General features: G+C 45.2%; 1 protein-coding gene across 2 annotated transcripts in view; it reads left to right on the top strand.

The window, feature by feature from the left end:
- Nucleotides 1-10467, top strand: part of Ncoa3 (nuclear receptor coactivator 3) — an 88451-nt gene that overhangs the window by 65392 nt on the left and 12592 nt on the right. For both annotated transcript variants that reach the window (XM_013352190.2, XM_026787230.1), the window contains 7 exons: nucleotides 1290-1666; nucleotides 1791-2662; nucleotides 4252-4387; nucleotides 5905-6108; nucleotides 6464-6736; nucleotides 6839-6965; nucleotides 8092-8263. In XM_013352190.2, the coding sequence (XP_013207644.1) occupies nucleotides 1290-1666; nucleotides 1791-2662; nucleotides 4252-4387; nucleotides 5905-6108; nucleotides 6464-6736; nucleotides 6839-6965; nucleotides 8092-8263 (2161 nt within the window). The remainder of the gene's footprint in view (nucleotides 1-1289; nucleotides 1667-1790; nucleotides 2663-4251; nucleotides 4388-5904; nucleotides 6109-6463; nucleotides 6737-6838; nucleotides 6966-8091; nucleotides 8264-10467) is intronic.

Here is a 10467-nt window from a genome sequence, read left to right as displayed (position 1 = left end):
TTTTTGGTTTTTCGAGACAGGGTTTCTCTGTGGTTTTGGAGCCTGTCCTGGAACTAGCTCTTGTAGACCAGGCTGGTCTCGAACTTACAGAGATCCGCCTCTGCCTCCCAAGTGCTGGGATTAAAGGCGTGCGCCACCACTGCCCGGCATCTAGTATTTTCCACTAAATAATTGCTTCCTGGGTAAGGCCAGGGTGTGGGGTGTGGAGGGTGAGGAGGAGGGTGGTGGTGTGTTGGAGAATAGTGGATACCCGGCTCCAGAGACCACGGCTCTTAGAGCTGCTCAGTGTAACTCACTCATTTAAAACCTGCTAGGGGTTAGGGCTGTAGCTCAGCTGGTAAAGCGCCTGCCTTGCGGGAAGCCCTGGTTAGATTCCTAGCACAGCAGAAACTGGGTATGGTGGTGGTCTGTGATTCCCAGCACTTGGGAGGGGAAGGTGGGAAGGTAAATTTAAGGAAACCTTTGGCTTTGTAGTGAGATTAAAGCTACCCTAGGCTGCATGGGATGCATCTCAAACAAACAACAACAACAAAACCCCCAAACAAATCCCCAGATTTAGGCCTGGTGGTATAGACCTGTAGTCCTAGCTTCATGGGAGGCTGAGGCAACCGGATCTCAGATTCTGACTGCGTTAATGAATGATTTCAAGTCCAGCCTGGGTAACTTAATGAAACCCTGTCTCAAAATAAAAGTGGGTTTTTGGGGAAAGGAAAAAAAAACAACAGGACAAGTAGGGGATAGAAAGATAGATTGCTCAGGTATTAAGAATACTTACTCTTACAGAGGACCTGATTCATAGCATCCATATGGCAGCTCACAACTGTCTGTAACTCTAGTTCCCAGGGCCTGATGCCTTCTTCTGACCTCCACAGGCACTCGGCATGCATATGGTGAAAGGACACACATGCAGACAAAATACCAATGCACATAAAATTAAATAAATTAAGAAAGGAAGCTGGGCGGTGGTGGCGCACGCCTTTAATCCCAGCACTCGGGAGGCAGAGGCAGGCAGATCTCTGTGAGTTTGAGGCCTGCCAGGTCTACAAAGGGAGTTCCAGGACAGGCTCCAAAGCTACAGAGAAACCCTGTCTCGAAAAACCAAAAAAAAAAAAAAAAAAAAAAAAAAGAAGGGAAGAAAGCAAGGCTTGACGTGCTGATCAGCACCCAGATTGGTACTGGAGTGACCTAGTGTGTGCTCCTGAGCACTTCCCTCCACTCCCTTCCCCTTTGCCTTTCCTTTCTGCTTTGCTGCAGTTTTTAAAGTCAAAACCTGATGTGTTTCTTTGCAGAGAACAGAATGGATATAGACCGAACCCAAATTCTGTAGGACAAGGCATCCGGCCTCCTGCAGCAGGATGCGCCATGAGTGTGTCTCCCAATCAGAGCATACAGGCGATGGGCAGCAGGACCTATGGTGTGGCAGACCCCAACAATGTGGGGCAGATGGGCGGAGCTAGGTATGGGCCTTCCAGTAGCATAGCCTCGTTGACCCCAGGACAAAGCCTGCAGTCACCATCTTCCTACCAGAACAGCAGCTATGGGCTCAACATGAGCAGCCCCCCTCACGGCAGTCCTGGTCTTGGCCCCAACCAGCAGAACATCATGATTTCTCCTCGTAACCGCGGGAGCCCAAAGGTGGCCTCACAGCAGTTCTCTCCTGTTGCAGGTATCTGCAGTAGCATCTGCTTTGCTTGGGCTTTCTGCCCACGCCACTGACATTCTTTGTCATAGGAGCTTTGAGGTTGTTTTCTTAGCATGTCTGACTGTCTCCCGATTTTCTCCACATGCAGGTGTGCACTCTCCCATGGGATCTGCTGGCACTACGGGGAGTCACAGCTTTTCCAGCAGCTCCCTCAGTGCCTTGCAAGCCATCAGCGAGGGTGTGGGAACTTCTCTTTTATCTACTCTGTCTTCACCAGGCCCCAAATTGGACAGCTCTCCCAATATGAGTGTAAATCAACCAAGTAAAGTGAGCAGGCAGGATTCTAAGAGTCCCCTAGGCTTATACTGTGACCAGAACCCAGTGGAGAGTTCAGTGTGTCAGTCAAATAACAGGGAGCACCCCAGTGACAAAGAAAACAAGGAGACCAGTGGGGAGGGGTCGGAGACTCAAAGGGGTCCCATGGAAAACAAAGGCCACAAGAAACTGCTGCAGTTACTGACGTGCTCTTCTGATGACCGAGGCCATTCCTCCTTGACCAACTCCCCTCTGGATTCAAATTGCAAAGACTCTTCCATTAGTGTCACCAGTCCCTCTGGAGTGTCCTCCTCAACATCAGGGGCAGTATCTTCCACCTCCAACGTGCATGGGTCTCTGTTGCAAGAGAAACACAGGATTTTGCATAAGTTGTTGCAGAATGGCAACTCACCAGCGGAAGTCGCCAAGATCACTGCAGAAGCCACTGGGAAAGACACTACTAGTAGTACTGCTTCCTGTGGAGAAGGGGCTGTCAGGCAGGAGCAGCTGAGTCCCAAGAAGAAGGAGAATAATGCCCTTCTCAGATACCTGTTGGACAGGGATGACCCCAGTGACTCCCTGGCAAAAGAGCTGCAGCCCCAAATGGATGGGGGTGACAGTAAACTGAGCCAGTGCAGCAGCTCCACCAATCCCAGCTCCAGCCAAGACAAAGATTCCAAAATTAAGACAGAGACGAGTGAGGAGGTAAGGTACCCTGCTCAACTCTTCGTCTTGTTTCTTTTCTGTGTTATAAACAAGATTTGGCAATACCACCAATAGTTTTGAATTTAAGGATAACTTTGAGCTTACATTTATTATAGTAACATTCACTTTTAAAGATTTATTTATTTATTTATTTTGTATGCAATGTTCTACGTTCAGGCCTGAGAGGAGACCAGATCTCATTACACATGGTTGTGAGCCACCATGTGGTTGTTGGGAATTTAACTCAGGACCTCTGGAAGAGCAGCCAGTACTCTTAACAACTGCTGAGCCATCTCTCCTGCCCCCTTTAGTAACATTTATTATATAACTTTGATTTATCATAGGGTGAGTGTGAGAGTATGTGAGAGTGTGTGAGAGTGTGTGTGTATGGGGGGTTGGTGCAGCATGCCACAGCATGCCTGTGACAGTCAGAGGGCAGTCTTCAGAATCTGTTCTCCTTCCATTGTGGGACTGGAGACTGAACTCGGGTTGTCAGTCAGGTATGATGGCCAGCACCTTCCCCCACTGAGCCATCTTCCTGGCCTGATAAATAAGTCTGGAGAGGCCAGTTTGAATTTTTTTCATGGAAGTGGTTATGTTGGAATGCGTAGCATGGGTTGTTAAGGACATGGTAGACATTATTAGGAAAGTTTTGCTTTAGCAGCATTGTTTTTCCCTCGAGTCAGAGTTCATGCATAGGAACACATTCTAAGTGTGTGTCTCACTGACTTTGAGAAAGCACCCTTTAGGGAGAAGGGAAAGACGACTAGCACTTCCTAGGGCACGGGCCTTCCTCGTTGCATCTGCATACCTGTGCATGCCTTGTGAAATACCACACACTGGTGCACTTTAGAAAAGTTATGTGTAGATGCAGGTTTCTGCCAGCTCTGAACCTTCCTCAGCAGCTGTGGTGGGAAAATAGTGTCAGAGCAAAGAGTGCTGCGTTGGAGTCCAGTGATTTATCGAATGGCTTTCCGTGCAGTGAAGGCAGAGATGGGGTGAGGTTGTAGGAAAGCAGCCTTTGATCTGAACATTGTTATTGCAGGTGTCCCCTGTGGGTTTTTGTTAGGTTGATATTCCATACCCCCCCCCCCCCTGCCATAAGGTTTCTCTGTGTAACTGCCCTGGCTGTTCTGGAATTTGTTCTGTATCCCAGGCTGACCTGGAACTCACAGAGATCACCTGCCTCTGCCTCCTGAGTGCTGGGATTAAAGGAGTGCACCACCACCACCCAACCTGGTTGATTTTGTTTTGAGAGAGGAGTTCACTCTCACCACTAGAACTGTTCTCTCTCTTTTGCAGCAGAAGCTGTTGTGGTGGATGTGATTTTTGAAGTATTATCTCAGGCTTAGAGTGAGGCAATTTACACGATAGATTTGGTTTTTAGGGACTCTAAAATCAGATTCTGAAGATCTATAGCAGCCTGGTGCATAACCTGGAATTGGAGTGCTGGGATTAAAAGTGTGAACCACATGCTTACGTCACTGCTGTGTTTTAGTGGGTTCCTGTTTGGTCATGTTTCTTTTGCTGATGCCTTGATAGCTGCATCTGGTATCCCATGCAGGATAATCTGAAAATATCATTTTCAGGTATCTGGAGACCTGGATAATCTAGATGCTATTCTTGGTGATTTGACTAGTTCTGAGTTTTACAACAATCCTGTATCGACAAATGGCAGCCATCCAGGGACCAAACAGCAGATGTTTGCAGGACCAAGTTCTTTGGGTAAGGAAGAACCAGTGTTTTTCTTTTTTGAGGGGTGAAGTTGGGTGGAACGGTCACGACAGGGTCTTTTGAGGAAGCCTAGGCTGGCTAGGGACTTACGCTCTTAACTCTATGTCCCAAACACCCTGCTAGCTTTTGTTTAGAAGCTTGGCACAGTGGCATGTTCTATTACACCAAGACCAGGAATCAATAACACCGAACTTAAGAACACAACCTCTTCCCTTCTGAGTTCTTACATTCATTGCTATTGTCTGTGTTAGTTCTTTTCCTGTCCCCGCCTCCTTTTTAAAAATTACATCTAATTTCATTTTGTGTGTGTATGTGTATGCGTATGTAGATGCTCATACTACAGCGTATATGTGGTCAAAGTCAGCTTGTGGAAGCTGGTTCTCCCCTTCTATCATGTGGGTCCTGGGTGTGGGGTGGAACTTACATCATCCGGTTTGGCAGCAGGTATCTTGGCTGCTAGCTGTCGCAATGTCCCTTTTTATCTTCCCCTTCTAATGTACCAGTAGCCATGATACTAGAGAATCCATATTTGTTCCCCGGGGAAGATTTTTTTTTATATATGGAGAATTGGGTTAAAAGATGAAAACTGGATTAAATTCTTGTCATACCTGGTGCTTAAAGAATCGTGTTTAACCACGAGACTCTGACTCTTCTCTCTCTTCACACATTCTTCCCTATTGTAATATGTTTATTCATTATTAAGGGTGTGTTGCATGAGCTAAAGAATAATTTATAGTCATGCTAATTATTTTTACCCTCTTCTTTCTTCCCCCCTACTTCTTTTCTTTATATTTTTTCCCCATCCTCTTCTCCTCTTTCTGTCTTTGAGAAAGAGTATCTGTGTAGCCCTAGCCTTAAAATCATACCTAGAAGTGTCTCCCTCTCACCCCTCAGAGTCTCACTGTTTTCAATTGTACTGTTTTCTAAACGGAAATGGACAGTCAGATAGTCAAAGCGGCTGGACAAAGAAAAAGGTTGGGAGAAAAATATACATTTATTACCTATTCGATTTGGAAGGCAGAATAACAGTTTACTTTTATTGTAAAATTGTAAGTTGAGAATATACATGTAAGTACGCATGTGGAAGAGTCTCTAGGAATTAAAAACATGGATGCACTTTTCTCTCTTCATTTTCCTCCTTGCTTTGTGTTGCTGGGAATCTGCACACAGGGCTTCATGCATGCTAAACATGGGCCACTGAACCACACTGCTCTGCCTGGGACTTGGCACTGTGATATGGACATCATGCATGACCATATTAGGCTACAGCTGAGTGCTGGCACTAAGGCCAACATGCAGATTATTGTTTGTACTTTATTTGGAATTTGGAATTTTTTATTTCTTTTCTTTTTGGCATAACTTATTTTGTAAAAGAAGATGGTAGTGTTTGTTTTTATGAGAAAGAGTTTTTTGTGTGGGGCTTAGTGCTGTTTGTTTCTTGCGCTTGATTATTTAAATATTGAGTTAGTAAGGGCTATTAAATTGGGAAGTTTCTATGTTTTCAACAGGTTTGCGAAGTCCACAGCCTGTGCAGCCCGTGCAGCCTGTGCGTCCTCCGTATAACCGAGCAGTGTCTCTAGATAGCCCCGTTCCCATTGGCTCAGGCCCTCCAGTGAAGAATGTCAGTGCTTTCCCCGTGTTACCAAAACAGCCCATACTGACTGGAAATCCAAGGATGATGGAGAGTCAGGAGAATTACGGTGCCAATATGGGTAGGTTATTTCTAAGTGCAGTCATTTCCTTGAAGTACCTTTAAAATACAGAAAACATTTAAACATTGAAATCAAGTAATATCTTTAAAATATTATTATTAATATAAGGTTCCTTTTATAGGTGTCTCTCCTTTGTTTATGTTTAACTTTTAAATATTCCATTGGTTCAGGACTTCTGTCTAACCAGTAATGAATGTGTGAGAGTAGTGGCCTCTAGATATTGTCTTTGTAGTTGGCCGGCCCTGCTCTAAGGATGACAGTGGTCTGTCCCAGCCACTGTTGTATATAATGGCTCTCCCTGTCCATGAAGACTTTGTTATGCTTTGGGTAAGACTTCATGACTTCTATCTTTTAGGAGGACCAAACAGAAATGTTGCTGTGAATCAGACTTCTTCCTCAGGAGAGTGGGGCTTAGCTAACTCAAAGGCCAGCAGAATGGAACCTGTGGGATCCAGTTCCCTGGGACGAGCAGGAGACTATGGTGCTGCTTTGCCAAGACCTGCCATGGGGGGCTCAGTGCCCACCTTGCCTCTTCGTTCTAATAGAATGCCAGGTGCAAGACCAACGTTGCAGCAGCAACAGCAGCAGCAGCAGCAGCAGCAACAGCAGCAACAGATGCTTCAAATGAGTAAGCTGTCCATTTCACTTAAAAAAAGGAAAATGGAAAGTTTTATGGCAATTTTTGCTTTTGGGTTCTTGAAAATTCATGCTCTGGTTTTGATTCCCCCAGGAACTGGTGAGATTCCCATGGGAATGGGGGTCAACCCCTATGGCCAAGCAGCACCATCTAACCAACCAGGCTCTTGGCCAGAGGGAATGCTGTCTATGGAACAAAGTCCTCATGGGACTCAAAATAGGTATGGCTTTATATTGTGATGTGGGAATGTTTGCATTGGATTTAAGAGTCTGAACAGGAACAGTTCTGAAAGAGTCTGTGAGAAACATTGTAGTTGACTGCCATCTGCTGAGGCAGCAACCAGAGTCTCCTGGGAGGGGTGGAGGAGACAGAAGCACAGCTCAGCCTTCAAGCCTTCCAAAGGGACCTTTCTGTGAGGCGAAGCCTTTTATAACAGTAATCTCCCAAGGGGCGGTACACATGAGCAGCAGTTGGTAAAGACATGTTCTCACTGCTTTATAAGTGGTTTTCTGATACCGTGTCTCACCCAGTTCTTCTGAAAATTAATTTTACAAGTTTTATTTACTTATTTTAAAAGTATGTATGGGTGTTTTGCCTTCATGTGTGTCCATGCATCTTGTATGTGCAGTGCACATGGAGGCCAGAAGAGGGCATCATCCCGCACCTGGAGTCACACATTGTTCTGAGCCTCCATATGGGTACTGGGAACTGAACCCGCAACTGCTAAGTTGTCTCTCCAGCTCCTGAAGTTAAATTTCTTGCTTTTTTTTTTCTTTTTTTTTTTTCTTTTTTGAGACTGGACTGATACAATTTTCTTAGAAAGAAGATGTGAGCAAGGGATGTTGCTTAGTGGTAGGCAGTTTATTAAACAAATTGAAAATAAAACTCACAATTTTTTCTTTTCTAAAAAAAAAAAATTAAAAGAAGGTGCAATAGTTTGCTCCCATCCTTACCACAGGAGGCAGTGGCAGGTGGATCTCTGAGTTTGAGGCCAGCCTGGTCTACAGAGTGAATTCCAGGACAGCCACAGTTGTTATTAATACAGAGGAATCCTGTCTTGAATTGCCCACCCATACGTATTTTATAGTGGATATTTTTACTTTGATGTTAATGTGAGCATTGTATAAGCCTCAGCATTTAGCACTAAACAGGAGAGATCGATGGATGTGAGTTTGGACTAAGGAATTTAGCAAGACTCTCAGAAAACTTAAGCCTGAACAAAAACAACAATAACAAAGGAGCACTATTAAAACTCTTTTGCTTTTTTTTGTGGTCCTGGGTGTGGAATGCAGGCTCTCATCAACCCCAGTCCATCGTCATTAAAGCTGACTCAAGTCTTTCTCTAGGCCTCTTGTTAGAAATTCTCTGGATGATCTGCTTGGACCGCCTTCTAACCCAGAAGGCCAGAGTGATGAAAGGGCCCTGCTGGACCAGCTGCACACACTCCTGAGCAACACAGATGCCACAGGCCTGGAGGAAATTGACAGGGCCTTGGGCATCCCTGAGCTTGTGAATCAGGTGAGCGGCCGTTAATGTGGAAATGGGAGAGTTGCCAATAAGTATGTTTGCATTTACATATTAGTGAAGACAAACATAGGCTTAGAACAGGACTCTGTTTACCTTTGTATCTCTTGTGAGAAAGTGTGCATATTTGTTTTCCTACGGCCAAAGAAAAGATCTAATGAAATTACAACTGTTTTTTAAGACGCTGCTTAATTTTTTAGTTTAACTTCATTTTAAAAATATTATTTTATGTTTATGGGTGTTTGCCTGCATGCATATCTGTGCATCATGTGCACATCCAGAAGGCCAGAAGGGGTTGTGGGTTTTTTTCTTTTTTTACAAACCAATCCCAGTTTTCCCTCCCTCCTCTCCTGCTCCCCTCATCTTCTCCCCACCCTACCTCCCATCTGTTCCTCAGACAGGGTAAGGCTTCCTTTGGGAAGTCAACTAAGTCTGTCCCATCATCTTGTTGAGGCAGGACCAAGCCAACCCCCTACCCCCACCCCATGCTGAGCAAGGTATCTCTCCATAGAGAATTGGCTTCACAAAGTCAATTTCTGCACTAGGGTTAGATCCTGGTCCCACTGGCACACCCTGCCCAAGCCCCACCAATGTCGCCTGCCTCCACAGGGTCTAGTTCATCCAGTTCTATGCAGGCTCCTTAGTTGTCAGTTGGGAGTGTCAGCTGATTCTGTGGGTTTCCCCTTCATGGTCCTGACCCCTGTGTTCATATTATCACCCCTTCCTCATTTCAGTTGTTCTCCAGGATCTCGGCCCAGTGTTTAGTTGTGGATCTCTAGTCAGCTTCTATCAGTTTCTGGATGAGGGTTCTATGATGTCAATTAAGATAGTCCTCAATCTGATCACAGGGGAAGGCCAGTTAAGGTGCCCTCTCTACTATTGCTTAGATTCTTAGCTGGGGCTATTCTCGTGGATTCCTAGAAATTTTCTTAATGCCAAGTTTCTTGTTAACCCCATAATGGCTTCTTCTATCAAGCTATGTCTTTCCGATTTCTCACTCTCTATCCTTACCCCAGCTCGGCCTTCCCGATTCCTCCTGTTCTCCCCCCTCTCCAGAAGAGGGTTTTGTATTTCTTGGAACTGTTATAGACAGCTGTGAGCCAACATATGGGTACTGGGAACAAACCCTGATAGTTTAGAAGAGCCAGTTCTCTTAACTGTTCCTAGCACTTGGGAGGCAGAGGTTGGCAGATCTTTGTGAGTTCAAGGCCAGTCTGGTCTACAGAGCGAGTTCCAGGACAGCCAGAGCTGTTACAGAGAGAAACCCTGTCTCAAAAAACCAAAATACAAACAAACAAACAAATAAGGAGGGTATTGGATCACTTGGCTGGATTTAAAGATGGTTATGAGCTGAAATGTAGGTTCTGGGGACTGAACCTGGGCCCTCTTCAAGAGCCCCTCTCCAGCCCACCAAATGCTGTTTACTTTCATAACTTTCGTGTGTAGCTGATGGGTTAGATGTGCAGAGGAGGCAGGCTGTCTGCGCTTGTGGTTTAAGTGACATCTACAGAGGCAAATCAGCATCAGCTTTTCTTCTGTTTACATGTCCATCTCATGGAAATATGCTCTCAGGATTGTATTTTTGTTTTTCAAGAAAGGATTTCTCTGTGTAGCCCTCTGGCTGTCCCGGAACTCTGTAGACCAGGCTATTCTTAAACTCAGATTCACTTGCTTCTACCTCCCCAGTGCTGGGATTAAAGGCATGGGCCACTACTACCAACATTGCAAATATTTTGAAATATTTGCTGCAATGTCCAGGTCTTTTTTTAAAATAATAAATGAAGAGTGGGGCTTCTGTTGTTGGCAGGGAGTAGACATACATATGTAAGGGATTGTATGGGAATGTGTATTTTTGTCTGCCACTTGCAAATAAGTACCCATAGAAGCCTGAAGAAGGTATTGGATCTCCTAAAGCTGGAGTTACAGCAGTTGTCAGCCACTTGATGTGGGTGCTAGGAATTGAACTTAAGTCCTTTACAAGAGCAAACAGTGATCTTAACCATGGAGTCATTTCTCTAGCTCCCTTCATAGAATTTTCAAAGGAATTTGTGGAAACACTGAGCAGTTCTCATGTCAGTTAGAGATGTCAGTGACACCTGACCCTGACACTGAAGAACAGCTGACCTTGGTGGTGGTGGTAGGATGGTGTGTGTGTGTGGTGTGTGTGTGTGTGTGTGTGTGTGTGTGTGAGAGAGAGA

This window comes from Microtus ochrogaster, linkage group LG8, assembly GCF_000317375.1.
Source record: "Microtus ochrogaster isolate Prairie Vole_2 linkage group LG8, MicOch1.0, whole genome shotgun sequence".
Taxonomy (NCBI): Eukaryota; Metazoa; Chordata; class Mammalia; order Rodentia; family Cricetidae; genus Microtus; species Microtus ochrogaster.
This window is presented reverse-complemented; position numbering and strand designations above follow the sequence as displayed.